The sequence below is a fragment of the Phytophthora parasitica genome (assembly GCF_000247585.1).
Source record: "Phytophthora parasitica INRA-310 unplaced genomic scaffold supercont2.18, whole genome shotgun sequence".
Classification (NCBI taxonomy): Eukaryota; Oomycota; class Peronosporomycetes; order Peronosporales; family Peronosporaceae; genus Phytophthora; species Phytophthora nicotianae.
In genome coordinates, this window is record NW_008649004.1 from 201929 (window position 1) to 219186 (window position 17258).

Here is a 17258-nt window from a genome sequence, read left to right on the forward strand (position 1 = left end):
AGTTGAAAACGTACAAGCCAGCTGGTGCGACTTGCAAGCCTGATAGTCCACGAAGATGATCGATAAACAAGTTAGCTGTCTACGTCGCAAACTCTTAAAAAGGCAAATAAATAACTACAATGATTCTCGAGAACTGATTTTGTTTTTGGTTAGCTCCATCCTAATATTTACGCTGTGCCAGGGTTGCTGCTGTGAGCCTTAATCATTACCATCCGGCGCAACTTCACTATTCCTTTGCCTATCAAGCGTACAAACCATTTCAGCAACTTGGTCACAGGATTGTTTTTGAAGGCTGCTGGCAGCTGATACAAAAATCCTCTCCACAACTGGCTAAACTGGGGAGTTGCGGCACCAACTCTTTCCTCGCCATTCATTTTCAACTTGGTTACTTTACTGATTCTGAGGTAGCGGTGGTATTCGATGACGCGCTCGTGGTCAGAGGAAGTTGCCACAGCATTAATCTCGCCGAACGTCGCAGTAGTTGCAATTGGGATGGAGCTCGCAAGCAGCACTAGCAGGATCAAAAGCATGACTCGAGTCGCGCGCATGGTTCCTCCTTTTTATTCGGGGTCAGAAGTGTCTTGGCAACGCCTGTGCGTGTAAGAGACGAAAGCGGAATGAGCTCGCCGCTCGACGGCCATTGCTTACAGTAGTACTACCGGCCAGGTCCAAAACCTGATCCGAGTTACTGGCGCTGATGGGTCTGCCTTCCGATCAGCCCTGAGTTGAGGAGCCTTGGATATCTCCTGCATAAAAAGAACTATATCAAGATGCCCCAAATTTTGGGAGCTTTAGACCAAAGTTCACTTTTCCTTCACGCTATCGACTCCGTTTTGTTGTTTTTACTTATGCCCGTGGTGCTTCTAAGATCTATGATACGTACTGCTGGCTGCACATGGTGCACGAATGTGTCGACCTCATTTTGATTTGTGGACGACCACGCGGATGTTTTTGCCGTTAAATGGATATCCGTCCATCCGCAGCGCGAGCGTCATGCCTTCCAACGCGGCAAAACGCACAATTGCCACTCCTACAGTGCTACCATCAGCCATCGTGGGCATCTGCACCGACACGACTGCGCCAGCGATACCAAAGTACGACGCCACGTCTGCCTCCTTGGTGGTTCCCCACGGCAGATCCGACACAAACACTTCATACGTCGCGTCATTGCCCCCAGCTTCAACGGCTGCAACAGCAGCGGCAGTGCGCTCCACTTTGACCAAAAAGTCCGACTGGGGTGCAGATTCCACTCGCTGTTTCTTCATTCTCGGCTCCTCCGCCGCATCAACAATATTATTCGACTCAGTCGCCCTGGTCCGTGGAGCATAAGCTTGCCGCTTCTTAGTCAGCAGTTCACTCGACGATCTACAATACACCAATAAATAAACATCAGAAATCTATCTAAAACCCCTCTCAGCATGTCCATACTTACTTGATATACTCGTCGATATCATCGTGCACATCCGCCAGTTTCTTGAGCACCTTATCCATTTTCTCTAGTGTCGTCTGGTTCGTCAGTGGGCTCAGCAGTACAGCGGAGATCAAGTGGTCCAGCACCAGCACAAGCTCGTTGCGCAGAGCCTTGTCGGGACCCGCAAAGTCGTCGTCACCAATGATACTTGCAATAGTCTCCACATCTGCGAAGTTCTTATCGATCCACGCGTCGTTGCGCTTGCGTGTAATGCGGTGCTGGATCTTGCCAAGCAATTTGGTGACGCGCTCGCGACTCTGCTGTTCGCTCTGCTTCTGCTGGTCATCGGGACTGGCCTCAGGAGCTTCAGCCTGCAGTTTACGCTGCTCCTCGACGAACGCCTTGAGATCAGCGCTGAATGTCGTATACTTACGCTGGATGTCGGCGCATGCGGCAGTGTTCTCGCGGCTCATTGGCACGTCTAGTTTGGCGATAGCTTCTCGGACCTTCATAGTCTGCTCTACATTCTCCAGACACGCCTTCATGCGCGTCTGCAGGTTGCGCAGTTCATCCTCGATAGCCGAAGAGCAGTACGAGCGCAGGGCATCGCCACCCACGCGCGCCAGGATGCGCTCGAACCCACTCATTGCGAAGAGCTACAGAACTGCATTGACTGGCGGAACTCCTAGCGGCATCTGTACCGATGATGTGGTACAGTAATGTATCATTTGTGTTTTATTGGGTTAAATGGTGAAGTCGGGGTTAACTCAGTACGAAGATGCAGACAGCTTGTTCGTCTGCAGGTGGCCTCGCGCAAGGATAGGGATGTCGACACGACGGTAGACATGGTTTCGGGATAGATGCACGACGTACGTGTATCGTATCATACCAAAAGTAATAGTACGAAGTGGCGTATTGCTGGATGTTTAAATTATACGTTTTGCTGGAGATCGCTGTAGTTGTAGCAGCACTTAACTTACTGCTTCAGCGCGACTGAGCAGTGCTCAGTGAGCAGTCATGCCAGATTGATACCTTGGGAAAGGCTGCATGAACGATGTGCGCGACACACAATCATCTTGGTGAAGTTGACAAACTTGATCGAGTAGGAACGGGCATGCCGGCGTTGGACGATGCCAAGGGAAGGCTCACTTACAGCCATCCCAGTGTCCACAGAACCACAGCACTACAGCAACAAAGACTCGAGCATGGAGTCGACCAGACTGTGTGCAGCCGGATGGCAGCCCCACATTGGCGGATCCAGTCGCCACTTGTTCCCTTCCATCTGCATGGTCGCCAGTCGGACGCACTTTTACCCTCAACTCTTGGGTCTGGCCGCTCTCTGTCGCTTGAGTCAAAGCCACTGTCTCTCCTCTCCATGGCCATTATGGCCCCATCGAAATCCCAGAACGGAGGACAGGGCATTCCACATTAGCAATGGTAGCGCCCTTGTGCTGGGTACGTCGCCTTGCGGTACTGGAGCTGCTGTGCTTGGCCGCCCTCCGTAACAGCGTGCACGCCTCGTGCGCCGGCGGCTCGACGACTCTCACGACTGAGGAGTGTACAGGTTGCGGAGACTACGACTTGTGTCTGGGTTACACGTCGGCTTCGAGCTGCTCTGGTTCTGGCTGGGAGACGGACGGAGACTGCACGTACAAGTGCCTGAGTGTGGACAAAAGCTCCGAGAAATTGGTCGTGTTGGTGGAGTTCGGCACCTACAAAAGCGAAGAGGAGCTCGCAGCAGGCGGATACACGCAGTCCGACTTGGCAGGTTATCCGGATGAGACGAGTGACTGGCCCTCGGTCTCTAACAATGGTGTTACAGCACTAGGAAGGATAAGTGTGTCCACTGCAGTCACCACTTTGTACGTCGAGTGTCTTGTTGGTAAAGTATCGATAGGTTTTCTTATGTGGTTTTATTTTCCCGTGTAGTATCGCGTCAGGAGGGACGACAGCGATGGAGTATCCCAAAGGCAAGGTCTCCAATATTATTTTATCTTCAAATGTGATATCATCCGCGACGTCGGTGACCACGGTGGGGCTCATAAATCTCGCTCTGAAGAATCAGATCGACACATTGTCAGCGTTTGTTCCGACGTCGGTAGAGTCTCTAGATCTCAGCAACACACTCCTGCCGACCTTTCCAGCAAAGCTTAGCACTCTGCAAGTGTTGAAGGAGCTGTACGTGGCGCGTGATTTCACGATCATGAGTTTTAACTTTTCGAATCTGTTGTTTTTACTTTTTACTTACTATTTTACTGGTTTATATGTACGTGCAGCGTGTTGGATAACAACTACATTACAACAGTAGACTCTACCAACGGGATTGACTCCATCACAACACTGTAAGGACCATACCAAGTGTGTATCAAGTTGTGCACAGTTCTTTCTAACATCAGATTGGTTTTTTTTCGCGCAGGAGCATGCAAAACAACAATATTGCCAATTTCTCGGCGGTTTTCGCGAAGGTGGAGAATTTGTAAGTACCGACTTGAGTAAGTGAAGTCCAGGTTTAAAAACTTACATTATTGTTTTCTCTATCTCATTTTGCAGGTACCTCGGTGGCAACAACTTGACCAGTATCCCTGATGCAATCTACAGCTATTCCAGTCTGAAGACACTGTACGTTTGCTTCGGTCACACACTATATTTTTAAAGTATCTTACACTCTCTGTCAACAGAAATTTGACTGGAAATCCACTAGCATCCCGAGATTTCACTAGTGAGCAGGCGAACTTTTTGAATAGTCTGGAGACTTTGGAGCTGTCTGCATCCGACTTCACTACTGACTCAGATTGCTCAAGGGAGGGCAAAATATTCGATGTGGCTGTGTGTATTACCGATGATGGCTCTTTGACAACGAGTGCTACGACCAATGGAGCTACTACCGCAGCGCCAAGTTCAGCTGCTTCAGAGGGATCAGATACTACCACGACTACCGAGTCTTCATCTTCTTCCTCTTCGATGAGCTGGATCGTTGGAATCGTCTGTGGAGTTTTGGTTGTTTTATTCGCTGCGTTCGTTTTCGTCCTACATCGACGCAAGGAACACAAGAAAGTGGACGTGTCGATCGCGAGCGACACTGTCGGATACAGCGATCATTTTTCGTCTACAGATAATTGGCATCAGTTACTACAGTCTCGTGGTCGAGGAAGCTCCTTTGAGGACATTCCGATGGTCAGGCCCTCCAGTGATGTATCTATGGGGATCCCCACGTTAACGAATGAGCAGAACGAGACCGAAACTACAGGGGTGGCTGTGGCTGGCGCGACTGCTGTTTCCAGTATCCCCTCGTTTGTCTCGACTGAAGAGGCCGGTTCGAAGGGAAAACCACAGAGATTTATGTCGATCTGGAACGATCTAGAATTGCTCTCACTACAGCTACGTGCATCCGCGATAAAGGATCTCAAACCACTTGGCAGTGGCGCTTATGCTACTGTTTGGTTAGTGCGCTACAGGAATCTACAACTGCTAGCTTCTAAACGTCTGCGACCTGAACGGCGTACCAAGAAACACACCGCAGCTTTCGTGGAGGAAATTAAACTGATAGCGAACTTTGATCACCCGAATCTGGTGAGGCTTATCGGAGCAGCATGGACAGTTGAAACAGATCTACAAATGCTGCTCGAGTACATGGAAGGAGGCGATCTTCGACGATATCTGGCGGATCCAAACACTCCAAGTGGATGGACGACTACGAAGTTCAATATCGCCATTGATGTTATTGAAGCGCTCGTGTACTTGCACTCGTTCTCGCCCCCGTTAGTGCATCGTGATCTAAAGTCGAAGAATGTGCTGTTATCGTCTGACATGGAAGCCAAGTTGAGTGACTTTGGTACGTCGAGGTTCAGGTCGTCTGATAAGACCATGACAGGTGGCGTTGGTACAGGGCGGTGGCTGGCTCCCGAAGTTATTAGAGGCGACTCTGATTACGGCCCTGCTGCTGACATTTACAGCTTCGGTACCCTGCTTACAGAGCTGGATACGAATCAGATCCCGTACGATAACGTTCGTGCTTCAAACGGCAAGATCATGTCGGACTTGACGATTCTGCACCGAGTAGCGACAGGAAAGCTCCACCCTAAAGTTCGAGCAACGTGTGGTAAGGCATTGAAAGATTTGGTGGAGCGATGTCTCCTTGAAGACCCGGCTGAACGACCGACTGCTCCTGCTATTGCGTACGAGTTACGGGTGATTCAGCAAGAAATGGCGGGAGCTCGCTAGATGAGAAGTAACTATGAAGGGAAGTGGTGTGATTTAGTTAATGATGTAGTTGATGTGAAGGTTTTAGTAAAACGTTTAAGAACTTGTTTGTATTGTGATCGGCACTCCGGATGTCTAAATTGCGAGTAAATAACATAGCTACACAAAGTTTACCTGGCTCATTCAATTTCGGGCTGACAGCCTCGATAATATAGTTGTATAGATCTGGGTCAAAAAGGTACCTGGAATGAGAAGCGGATTGGACTTCGGTTTAACCGACGTGGAAGTCAGACTGGACACGGGTACCCTAGAGTGATACTGAATTGTACTCGGCTAAACTTTGAGTTGCCATTCTTCTTGTCAATGTCGCGTATTTGGAGGATGAAGGGGGGGGGGATCAATAAAGGACATCGACAGGAGGCCCACTGTCGACGTTCTCGTCGACTTGGGATTAGAGATAGCTGGAGAAATTCTCAACGACTCTATGAACAAGAAAAAAAAACGAAGAAAACATCATTAGCGACCCGCACCAACACGATGGCATCTTCAAAAGACACTTACGGACGCAGAAATACGGGCAGTTCACCCAGCATGCACTCAAGCTGTTGAACGACCGCTAATAAGTCAGACAGCGCTCGACGAATCTTCGGTCTTAGGGGTAATGCCATGCCCATACAAATAATAATCTCGATCGCACGTCCGATTTCATCCGCTTCCTCCTCTGTGATGTGCTTGTGCGCAAATAAATACCCATCCAGCTCGGTCACTGTCAGGTGCTTATGATCGACCAAATAGGATCTTAAGCGTTCCACAACTACCGGAAACTTGGCTAACTGATCTGTAGTATTTGCGTCCTTCAGCTTTGCCACCAATTCCATACAAGGGGTGAAATCGTCCTCGGAATCAGAGTCCGGTACATCCAACTCGATCGCCAACTCTGCCAAATCTGACATGTCCATTGCCGAATGCTCAGAGTCCGACGACTCTAATACTTCCAACTCGATAGGAGATTCTACCGTATCATGTGGTCCCGTATCGTATATGACATTAGCGGGACTGCTCGTTTCTTGAATCTGATCATCAGCTAACGTCATCGGCTCCTCTTTGATACGCACCTCTGCGTCATGAGTTATCCTCACCAAACCGCACGGTAACTCTTCACTTTCACTCACCATGTCTTCTACACTTCCCACTCGACTCTCACTTTGCTCTTTCGCATTATCCGATACACCACCTCCATCAGTTCCAGCTCTCCTTTGGTCAACCTCCAGCATCTCAACAATCTCCACATCATAATCTTCCGTCTCCTGCTGCTCCTGTATTGGCTTTTCAGCTCGTTGCTCTGTTGTCTCTCCATTCGCAATAGACTTCTCACTGCTTCTTGCTCGAATATCTGTATCGTCCTCCGTTCTCTTCTTAGCAAGATCCACCGCTTCTAAGCACTCAACGTCCGACCCCTCCTCCTGTTCCAGCGCTGTTGTATCGCCTCTATCCACCGATTCCAACTCACTACTACGGTCCACATCTTCTTTCTTTGATAATGGTCCTCTAACGTCCACCACGACAACCTCCTCGTCCTCCTCGTCCGCTTCAACTGTCTTTTTGGTATGAGGTCGCTTCCTCTTCTTCGTTCTCCTGTCGCTAACATCCATCTCTAAGAGATCTATCGCAGTCTCCAACCTGCTCTGCAGTTCCTCGATACTTTTGAGCTGCGTCTGCATCGTCGTGGGCAGCCAGTCACCGTGCGGTCTCAAATGCTCCGACGCCGCCTGCAGCTGCCGCAGTGCTGTCAATGACGACGATGCGTGACGTACTAAGCGGTTAATTGATTTGTACTCCTTCCGCACCACCTTATGCAGCTGGTTGTGCAGCTCTGAAGGCTCCACTTGCGCCAAGATGGACGCGTACACGGCGTCGTCTCCATCACCCGCCATAATTGCTGGAAGTGTTCGTGCCCCATAAGCTACACATTAAACTCAAGTGTAAATGGTGTGGCACGTTGTATTTATGAAAGGGTTTCATGTTGAAGTGCTCTATTGCTCCTCATTCTCCCGAGTGAAGAATGTTGCTGACCTATTGCCACATGAGTGCATCCAGGCAAACCTGGAGACAATTCATTCAATCAAAAAAAAAAAAAAAAATGGAGATTACTCCTAGGTTTGTACAGCTTCAACGGCAACGCCCGATGCTGCGGCACCGGCACAGAAGACTGCGCTTAATGTATTTTGAGCGACGGGTTCCGAAACGCTATTCTGGTGCTGTCTAGCCGTGCGTTGTTCGGAGGCCGTTGCGACTATTCATACCGCGAAATATTGCTTGGTATGCAAGCTTAGCTGAGTCAGTTGAAGAGCTGAACACCTCAGTTGGTTAACGGATCCAGTGCAAGCTTCAAGCGGACGAATGAAGGCACTCGCTCTATTTTGTAGGAGTGTGCCTCTCTCTGTTTTCGTTTCCTGAAACTCGGTCGGTGCCTGCGAAACCTTCAGACGAATATGAAAAACGAAACGACCACTCCTTTCAGACCGTACTACGATGTGCATTTAGTTCACGACTTACTAACGCAAAAACAGGTTGGCAAGGTGTACTCAACTATAAGACGGTCAACATGGTTGGCCGACGCTCGCGCCACACACAGAACGGGTAAAGTTAAGGAACTCATTAACACTGAAGGAATCCTAGCTAACTTATCGCCCGTAGTGACCTGACTGAGCCTCTGAACACTGGAGAAGCGTCGGACAGCGAGAGTGCAAGTCAACGTGAGTCGAACTCAATCGTCCGTCGATCTCAGCGCAAAGGAACAACTGGGAGTGTGGGCAGCGATGATTTTGCTGAAAAAGCTGCAAAGCTTCGCATCGACTTTGACAGTAACCATAAAAGTGCATTGAAGCAGCAGCGCCTCTCACGTAAGTTTTATTGTCATTTGTTTTTTTTTAATTGTACGTGTGCTAATCGATACCTGTTACTACAATTATACAGGGGAGTTCCGATTCAATGCGCAATTGGCGCTGCGCGTGGCTGTTGGAGTTCTGATAGCATCGTCCATTCAGACTCGTGTATCGGACTACGATCCGTCTGATACTGACGGAAAGAAGTGGGTGTTGTTCCCTTCGTGGTACTATCTCGGTGGTTTGAGCTACTGCGCTATTGCCGTGATATTCACGACGGGGAAAACAATTGGTAGCACACTCATGATTGTTTGGCAAGCATTTCTCGGCGTGGGTATGGCACTTGTATACAGCATCATACTTTTCGCTTGTATGGATGTGCATACACAAGATACCAATGCAGAAGATCCTTACGACGGGTATATCGAGATCGACCAGGCATTTTCCTCCAGTACCTACTGGGTGAATCTACACGATTTCTACACGACGTTACCCTGGATGATAATCTTCACGGTGGCAATTTTGGTATTTCCATTAGCTGCAACAACCAAAAAATTTGCCGTGGCCAATAACCTCTACTTCAGTAAGACAAACGGCCATTCTAGTGACTCATGGGTTTGTACTAACGCGTTTTGTTCCTTGAAATTTCAGTTCTAACGATCATTAACCCAGCGGATCCAATCGATGGATCAGGACTCAAAACTTCTGATGACCCGAGCTTCCGCACAGCCAACATTCTTCACAACCTGGAAGTCTATTTCCTTATAGGCATTGTCGGCTCACTCGTTTCGCTTGTCATCATGTTTATCCCATATCCAATCTTGTACGTTATTTTTCTGCGTGGACAGAATATAGGAGTATTTAAAAAAATTGTTTTGTAGCGCCATTAATCGACTGCGGAAGGACTCTACACGAGCAGCTGAAGACATTCTTGACTTGTTGAATATCATCATCGACTCGTACTGCTTCAAGAACAAGAATGTGGATCACATGAATTTTCTTAAACTGAAGCTTCAGCGCAAATTTGACGCCGCAGCAGCCCGTCATCGCCGTATGGATGCTCTGCTGGTAGATGCGTGGTGGGAGCAGTCATTTGGATTACACTACTTGCTCGGATTCCACCGCCCGATCATGTTCAACTACGTGAAACTCGTGGGGTCGTTGATTTCGGATTTGCGCACGCTTAGCTACGCGATGCAACTGGAAAAATATGACCACCTCCACTTCACGTACATGAAGGTGTTACAGCGCGAGATCTACATCATTCAGATGCGCTCAGGTGATCTTCTCCACGAAATTGCACGAGAAGTGCAGTCAGCATCACGCGGTAAGTTATTTTTCTGCTAGAATATCTCATTATTTTTCTGCTAGAATATCCCATTATTTTTCTGCTAACATTTATTTTTATCGTTTTGCAGAGGTGAAGCTTGTGTCGATTCCTCGCCTCGAGGCACAAATGGAGACAACACTGCATCGTTACCGCTCGACGCAGAATCGAACTCTGCGCACATATCCAGTTACACTCGAGGAAATGGCGGGGAACGTGCCACTGAACATTTTCCTCTTTTCACTCAACTCGTTCTGCAGCACCATGGTCGGCTTCCAGGAAATTCACAACCGGAAAATCTACACAGATGCCCATCGAATCCGTTCATTCCTCATAGCTTCGGTCAGGAGTTTCTTCAAGGTATCCCACTACACCAACGGACACGCCATGCTGAGTGCCTTCAGAGGTTCCGTGGCCATTATTATCGGTATCTTCTTGTCGGTGTATGTCTATGGCTTCAACTCGACAGTTCCTAGCACTGTGGCATATGTGTTGGGCAATTATCTTGGAGGATCATTCAGAGCGACAGTGAACCGTGTTGGCGGCGTCGTGGCCGGCAGCGTCGTTCCCTCAGTGTTCCAGTATTTTATTGCTCAGATTTGCGACCCTCGATACCTCAACGTGGTACTTTCGAACGTTGTGCTTTTCGTCTGGCTTTGTATCTCCATGTACGTCTGCTATGCTGGTGGCTACAGTTCGTACGCTGGTTTAGTATCGGCTTTCGTGTCGACTGGAATACTAATGCGCCAGTCTGACGTGTGCTATTCGAATGCATCGGACAATGCCGCATCCATCGCGATCAGTTCGTACTCTAGCCTCGCACAAACCTCAGTAGGCATCGTGCTGTTCATCATCGTGGAGCTCATGATTTACCCCAAAAGCGCGATGTATTTGCTACGACGGAATATCCAAAAAACGCTCCGACTACAACTCGAAGCGTTTGAAGTACTATTCGGCCACCACTTGACAAAGTCCAGCACGATGGACTCAGAAACGATGGAACATCTCCGTGAGATTCTACAAGTCAAGATCCCGGCTAAACACGCTAGACAAACAGCTTTGCTGGCCGAAGCGCAAGCTGAGCCGCTCATGTGGAGACCGGCGTTTTCGACTCCAAAATATGAAAAAGTTCTTGAAAGTTCGCGTCGACTACTCAACAACAACACGCTACTGTTCAAACTAGTGCGGTGGTTCAATTTCCGAGTTGAACACAACCGAGTTCAACTCAATAGTGTCGATATTCGCGACACCGTCTCCTCCATTGACGACAAGAGTACAAATGCAAAATGGCAGCATGCAACAAACCAATTCCAGACTGCAGTGACTGACTCGTTCAAGACGTTGGAAATGCTTTTTAGCGACGCCTTTTTGTACTCGGAACCGGACCAAACCGCCATCTTCATGCAGATGAAGGAGGCCTTCCGTCTTGCAGACAAAGACTGTAGCGGTGCGATCGATGCGGACGAAGTTGCAGATATGTTGGAGACCATTTTCGCCCAATCTGGGGCTGTAGACCAAGGCGAGATCCACAAATACGTCGAGGAATTCATGCGTGTGGTCAACAAGGACAACAGTGGCTTAGTGTCGTTCGAAGAGTTCGTAGAGGCGCTGGAGAATGGCCTCAAGCTTGAGGTTGAAGTGTACACACGACGCAAACCCAAGGCCCCAGCACTAGTAGCGAGACGTGAGAATATGCTGGCGGCTATCAATGAGGATGAGGCGGGCGATGAGAGCGAGAACGACGTTCCAAAGATCGCCAACGTTGAAGCTGGTGATAAAGTGCCACCTTCAGCGGACGCGAAAGTGAATAATTCTCGAGCACCAATGCCTTCGCGTGAAAGTTTTCGGAGGTCATCACAAGCTTCGTCGGTCGACAAAGGCAAACGAGCGTCGTCGGCTGCGTCATCAGCCCCGATGTGTCGTGAACACGATGTCCTGAATGTGGAGGACTTTTCGAGTAGTGACATCGCGGCGCAGATGAAGACTGCGTATGTGGAGTGGCTACTAGAAGAGCGTCGGTACGAGAAGGTATCGATGGAGGAGCTTTTATTACTTAACTGCCTTGTATGTGGCGCTGAAGGCATTGCCAAGAGCCTCACAGAGATGGCGGAGATCGTTGTCGCATCCTAACAGTAAAGACAAAGTACCACATAAATATTTGATGAAACAATATATTTTTGATGACGATAGTAGCTGCGTCGTTGCCTTAGAGCGTCTTCGTAGCCTGGAAGTTCTTGACATTGATACGGACCTGCTTCATCACGCGTTGGTAAAGTTCCGGACGGTAGCCTAGAGGGAACAGGATCTCAAGCAGCACAAACATCGGAGCCGTGATCAGGGCTTGATCCAGGCTGTCGAAGAGCGCCGGTTTGCGACGCTCGAAGACGCCGTGGCCAATAAACTGAAGGATCCAGGCCGTGGCGTGGATGGCCAATGCCACATGCATACTGTGCATGTTCATCGCCTTGGCGCCCTCAACGACGAAGTAGTTGGCGAAGACGAAGCAGACAGAGATGATGGCGGCTCCCAATGTGCCGGCGTAGATGTCCAGCGCCATGTACCAGAGCATATAGATGCCTGCCATGACGGCTGAGTAGTTCAGCAGCATAAAATCGCCGTAGGGGAGCGATGCCAGAAGCGTTGGCGTCTCGGCTAGCGGCTGCGTGTGCGCGAGGATCATGAGTCCAGACACGAAAATGGGCCAGATGCAAGCCAGATGGATGTACTGATTGATCTTGTTGTCATGGTAGGACAGGTAGAATGTCACCTGCTTCTCCAGGTCGAAGCGATCCGCGATAAAACCCATGCTGGACAAGGTTTGAAGTTTTTGTCTTTACTGCTACGTCGGAAATTCCGAAATGGTCGTGTTAAATGTTTGTGATGGACGTCGCATAAACCGTCAACCATTGGTTAAAATATTGTTTGCGATGGACGTCGCATAAACCGTCAACCATTGGTTAAAATATTGTTTTCTGCGCAATCAGGGATTGAACATAGTTTTGGCAAATCAGAGACAGCCAAGCGGTGCGATCAGAAAAGGTTTCAATTGCTATTAAAATAACTATTTTACTACTAATAACAGTTTGTTTTACTAATATTACTAAGAACAACAGTTTATTATACTAAATTTACTACTACTACTAACAGTAATATTATTATTAAATATTTTTATTGTTTTTGTGAGATCATTAGTAACCACGAAAGGGCTCACCCTTTAGCAGCGATTTCAAGAAATTGATTTTAAACGGGCGCTTTGGTAGGTTCCATCAAAAACCCATATGACGGTTTTGTCAAATTTGATAGGTAATTTATTTTAAATTACAAAACTGCTTAATGCACATTAAACCTGCTGCTGGAATGCGACCGTCGGGTATAACGAAGTGCAATCGTGTGTTTGATCACGTTGTTACTTACAAGTTGGATTAAAATTGTTTGAGGGACCAAAACGTGGTGTCACCCAACATTCCACCAGGATGAAGCTTTAATGAGCGTTTTTTTTATCCAATCCATATCGTTTCGGTTAGGGTTGAACAGTGTCTTCGAGTGTGACCCCGCTTGATATCGAGTAAATTGTTGGTATGACTACGATCTCCGTGACTGACTGCACCGTTGGGAACGGACCGTATAGCAGCGCAAGGTATGTTCCTTCCTAAGCTATGGCTTTCGAACTAGGTGGAAAGCACAAAGGTGACGTAATACACATTTCAATCTCAAAAGCCAGCACTTTCAAATTAGCGTGATAGCTCCGATGCCGCGGAAAACTTTCCTGGACGAAGAGGACAGGATCTTGGTGCAGTTCACTCGCCATACGCCGTTCAAGGTAAGCGGATCGTGTGGCGGGAAGTAGATCACAATGTGATACACTAGCAGCGCACGCCTGGAGTCAGAGCGGTGCATGACGTACTGAATAAACCTACGGAAATAACTTAACAATTCTTCCATCGTTGTTCTATAGCATAGCAAATGCAGTGTCAGAACGAAGGAGTGCACTGCTGCGGCAAATTGGCCAGATCGGATAGGCAGACGAAGCGACAGCGGCACTTCAACGCATGCACAGGACGGTCCGGCTCCACTGTACCGGTTTCGCTTGCTGCAGCAGACTGCTGTCCTGACGCATTACTACCCAGACCGGGCTCAGGGTTAGCGTGTCTATGCGAGTGGCGCCGTTAACCGACTCGGTGGCAAATCAGTTGGCTGTAGAGGCTCCCGGCGAGGGGGGGGGGATACACGAACGGTGCTGTCGCCAGCACAAGCTGAGAGTGCGGTAACCAAAATGTTCACGTGTGTTGTGAGTAAGATTGTCACATGTTCTGCTAGGTCTCCATAATTTGAACGAAGGTGAGCTGCTTCCAAAGAGAGAGTATTTATTTTATTTATTTCGTCAATCAAGCAAAACCAAACTCACCAGCAAACCAAACGTATTTCTCAACATTAATAGTGGAATCGGTAGCGTTTTATCACACTTACCCTGGGATAGTTGGTAATACAACTACAGGCATTTGTTTTCAAGAAGAACTGGTCCAGTGGTGCGAGGATATTGTGAGGTTCAATTCAGAGTATTGTGAAGCCATTTATGAAACAAAAGATTGTGTTCACGAACAATCTGCAATTTGAGCCTCCAAAGCATTGATGAAGCCGATGTGGGATGCTGTTTTTACACAATCTATCGGTAGTATCATCATAACTCGTTCTGCCTAAACATGTTATGCGGTATATTTTACAACCTGCACTTGTTAGCAAGTCTGTGAGCTGGTCAGCAAGTTTAGTGAGCTTGTTCATTTACGCAGATCGGATCTAATGTCAATTCAACTCGCTTTACATCAATCTGGCGAGGATGTTATGAGCGACACAACAGCTTTTCTTTGGTCGAGATGGTGGATTCTCTCGCTTCATTTTGTACAGGAGTGACGATATCATCACACTTTCTGTGCTTGAGAAGAGCTGAAACACCCAATAAATTTTATGGATTTTTTTCCCAGCATGTGCTGCCTCCTTCCAAACAGAAGTAAGGTTTAGTACCGTTGCGTTGAGTGTCGGACAGAGGAACACACGTGGTGAAGCGTACACGGATCTAACAGAACTGTTTCCGCTCAATTGTCGTATGTTCATTCGACACATTGCCTTCGCTTTCTGCTGGACGCCATGACCGAGCAACCTTTCTGTGGACAATCCGAAGTATTAACGGTTTCACACCCCTCCCACCCGCTACCCTGCTCGAAAACATCTTTCTTCAGCTAAACTATCAGTGCTGGTCTAATCATTCCCTCAATCACTGGGAGTTTCCACCCATTGACTAGAAAGCAATTAATGAACGAGCCGACTAACAACCATTTGATGAGAACTGCGATATTTGCTTATATTCACAGCTAAACGCCGCGGCATGTGAAACGGTTGGCGGGAACCCGGGTTCCCCCAAATAAAACTGAAAAAGATCTGGATTATTTATTTTTATCCGAATGTAGGTGGTTGCAGAGTTTCCATCTTCCACTTGGACGAAGCGAGCACTAACAATGGCCCCACGCCGAAGTGGAGGCTCACAAGCGACCATACCCCCGCGAAGGCCCAGGAAAGTGCATGATTGAGATGAGGCCGCGAATCTACAAGCAGTCGCTAAACTTGGACTGGAGACCACCAAACAGCTACGTGCGGACTGGGATTCGTGGGACACTGGGTATGGTGGTAAGAAGTGGAGCCAATCTGAAGGCGCCGTTATGATACCCACCCGTTTTTCGAGCAATGGGGAACTGTACTTCACAAATACTTTACTGCACCTCCAGCGGGTTACACCTCCAATTACCTCTTTGAAATAGACCAAGGTATCTGTACCGCTCGAAAAACTGTGCAAACTCCAGATGACGAGGCTATCACGTTTAATATGGTCAAATGTACGAGCATCGAAACTGTTCGTAAGGCATTTATCACGGAGCTTTTTGGTCCCTCGATTCAAACTATATGGGAAGCTTCAATCCACAGTGTGCACCTACCTCGCAAGCCAACGCAAGATCTGTCGGACAAAAAGATGAAGTCCTTATCGGCAAAATATTGTTCGATCCCGCAACAACGCCTTACCTACTACCCGGCAGTACCTGATTCCATCTTTGACGCTCCTGATTTGGAGGCTGCAGCTAGTGACGCCGAAAGTACGCCCAAGTCCCAGTCGAAGCGCAAGCCAGGCCGGCCAAAGAAGGAGAAGACCACCTTGAAACCTAATCAACCTTCCATTCTACAGTTTTTTTAGTTCGGCACAAAAGCCTTCTACCAGCTAACAACCGGCCTGTAGGTGGCTTTGGACAAAGCACTTGAGATTCATTTGCTTATACTTTTTCTGCCATGATACCAGTAACTCTAATAAAACAATTTCTACTGTAGAAGGGTATTACCGGTACTTTTCCCAGCTGGCGGAGCACGATGGGAACCCGGGTTCACGCCAAACGTTTCATGTATGCATTACGCGCGCGACTTAGATGAGAGCCAGTGCGACTTCTTGTACCATTCCTAAACAAAAACCCGCCCACAAGTGAGAAACGAGCCCACAGTTGATCCAGGCGATCAACTCCCTGCATATGACTATTATCTTGAGCAACATTTGTAGGTGTTGTAAATGGCTGCATTCGGCTTCCAACACGACGAGTGAGCGCAGTGGCAGCAGAGCTATCCTCATTAGACACCTTGTTGACGACAAGCCACCATAGGGTGGTCCACAGATACCCCGTGGCGATATGTCCTTCACGTGCACTCAGAAATTTATTTAAAATAATGTGCTTTAAAAAATGAACACACTCTTCCAAACATAACCCCTTCCATACGTCTTTTAAGCATAAAGCGGCTAGAAAGTGCACAGATTTGTAATTAGTGTCTGCATTGTTGGCAGCCGAACTACCTCAAGGACCGAGTCACGAATGATTTTGAGTTCTTCCAGATCTTCGTGTAACTCCTGTGCTTCTTGTGGTGTGGACACCCCTTCTTGACGGTCAGCCAGGTCGCTTTCACAGTATACATGGAAACATTATATCCGTAAGATCGAACAGAACAACAAATAATTCGGAAATGGTACTTGCCTCCAGGCTTGAATCGATAATCGACGCAAGTCGCATCTAGCGGTGAATTTTGCCCCAGCCCCACGTATTTGTTCTCTGTAATTTTCATCCGATTGAATATCGCTCGTATCCAAACGATTGTGTCTGTACGAACGAATTGTGATTCACTGGACATAACCAAAACGATTGGCTAGAAGTTCGGTGTGGGACTACTCGAGCCACTTGTATAGCCATCCACCGTTGTTTCTGTACGTTATCCATATGGTGGTGGAGCCGCTTCATCATCCCCTGTATCTTTGCTAGCTGTAACAGCAACTATGAAGCAGCTTCAGGCGTGTGTTAGTTCCCGAGAGGCTATCGTTACCTTACAAATAGAATGCTCTCAAGGTTGGGGGGGG

General features: G+C 48.1%; 8 protein-coding genes across 8 annotated transcripts; 3 read left to right on the forward strand and 5 right to left on the reverse strand.

The window, feature by feature from the left end:
- Positions 1-125: 125 nt before the first annotated feature.
- PPTG_22520 (hypothetical protein) lies at positions 126-685 on the reverse strand. Its single transcript, XM_008904763.1, has one exon. It carries the CDS (start codon positions 546-548, stop codon positions 168-170), a length of 381 nt encoding a protein of 126 aa, XP_008903011.1. The 5' UTR covers positions 549-685; the 3' UTR covers positions 126-167.
- A 55-nt stretch (positions 686-740) lies between these two features.
- PPTG_09400 (hypothetical protein) lies at positions 741-2108 on the reverse strand. Its single transcript, XM_008904400.1, has 2 exons — positions 1433-2108; positions 741-1365 (listed from the first exon to the last, which is right to left on the reverse strand). Exons 1-2 carry the CDS (start codon positions 2056-2058, stop codon positions 918-920), a joined length of 1074 nt encoding a protein of 357 aa, XP_008902648.1. The 5' UTR covers positions 2059-2108; the 3' UTR covers positions 741-917.
- Positions 2109-2442: 334 nt separating this feature from the next.
- PPTG_09401 (TKL protein kinase) lies at positions 2443-5808 on the forward strand. The gene is made up of 6 exons (XM_008904401.1): positions 2443-3273; positions 3341-3589; positions 3688-3753; positions 3828-3887; positions 3962-4030; positions 4090-5808. Exons 1-6 carry the CDS (start codon positions 2846-2848, stop codon positions 5630-5632), a joined length of 2415 nt encoding a protein of 804 aa, XP_008902649.1. The 5' UTR covers positions 2443-2845; the 3' UTR covers positions 5633-5808.
- On the reverse strand, positions 5660-7579 carry PPTG_09402 (hypothetical protein). Its single transcript, XM_008904402.1, has 2 exons — positions 6173-7579; positions 5660-6093 (listed from the first exon to the last, which is right to left on the reverse strand). Exons 1-2 carry the CDS (start codon positions 7543-7545, stop codon positions 6063-6065), a joined length of 1404 nt encoding a protein of 467 aa, XP_008902650.1. The 5' UTR covers positions 7546-7579; the 3' UTR covers positions 5660-6062.
- Positions 7580-8216: 637 nt separating this feature from the next.
- On the forward strand, positions 8217-12015 carry PPTG_09403 (hypothetical protein; the record flags this gene model as incomplete). Its single annotated transcript, XM_008904403.1, has 6 exons — positions 8217-8251; positions 8309-8514; positions 8588-9079; positions 9148-9319; positions 9378-9823; positions 9915-12015. 6 exons carry the CDS (start codon positions 8217-8219, stop codon positions 11951-11953), a joined length of 3390 nt encoding a protein of 1129 aa, XP_008902651.1. The 3' UTR covers positions 11954-12015.
- Positions 11979-12672, reverse strand: PPTG_09404 (hypothetical protein). The gene has a single exon (XM_008904404.1). The coding sequence runs from the start codon at positions 12627-12629 to the stop codon at positions 12030-12032; it is 600 nt and encodes a 199-aa protein (XP_008902652.1). The 5' UTR covers positions 12630-12672; the 3' UTR covers positions 11979-12029.
- An 877-nt stretch (positions 12673-13549) lies between these two features.
- PPTG_22521 (hypothetical protein) lies at positions 13550-14322 on the reverse strand (the record flags this gene model as incomplete). Its single annotated transcript, XM_008904764.1, has 3 exons — positions 13550-13686; positions 13902-13972; positions 14291-14322. The coding sequence occupies 3 exons, from the start codon at positions 14320-14322 to the stop codon at positions 13550-13552; spliced, it is 240 nt and encodes a 79-aa protein (XP_008903012.1).
- Positions 14323-15698: 1376 nt separating this feature from the next.
- PPTG_09405 (hypothetical protein) lies at positions 15699-16061 on the forward strand (the record flags this gene model as incomplete). Its single annotated transcript, XM_008904405.1, has 1 exon — positions 15699-16061. The coding sequence occupies one exon, from the start codon at positions 15699-15701 to the stop codon at positions 16059-16061; it is 363 nt and encodes a 120-aa protein (XP_008902653.1).
- Between the last annotated feature and the right edge of the window lie 1197 nt (positions 16062-17258).

Bases quoted from the DNA above. Each gene is read 5' to 3' on its own strand.
- PPTG_22520 (XM_008904763.1), bottom strand. From the start codon at position 548: ATGCGCGCGACTCGAGTCATGCTTTTGATCCTGCTAGTGCTGCTTGCG.
- PPTG_09400 (XM_008904400.1), bottom strand. From the start codon at position 2,058: ATGAGTGGGTTCGAGCGCATCCTGGCGCGCGTGGGTGGCGATGCCCTG. The intron at 1,366-1,432 runs GTAAGTATGGAC...GGTGTATTGTAG, and splicing joins GATATCGACGAGTATATCAA to ATCGTCGAGTGAACTGCTGA.
- PPTG_09401 (XM_008904401.1), top strand. From the start codon at position 2,846: ATGGTAGCGCCCTTGTGCTGGGTACGTCGCCTTGCGGTACTGGAGCTG. The intron at 3,590-3,687 runs GTACGTGGCGCG...ATGTACGTGCAG, and splicing joins CTGCAAGTGTTGAAGGAGCT to CGTGTTGGATAACAACTACA. The intron at 3,754-3,827 runs GTAAGGACCATA...TTTTTCGCGCAG, and splicing joins ATTGACTCCATCACAACACT to GAGCATGCAAAACAACAATA.
- PPTG_09402 (XM_008904402.1), bottom strand. From the start codon at position 7,545: ATGGCGGGTGATGGAGACGACGCCGTGTACGCGTCCATCTTGGCGCAA. The intron at 6,094-6,172 runs GTAAGTGTCTTT...TCTTGTTCATAG, and splicing joins CTGCCCGTATTTCTGCGTCC to AGTCGTTGAGAATTTCTCCA.
- PPTG_09404 (XM_008904404.1), bottom strand. From the start codon at position 12,629: ATGGGTTTTATCGCGGATCGCTTCGACCTGGAGAAGCAGGTGACATTC.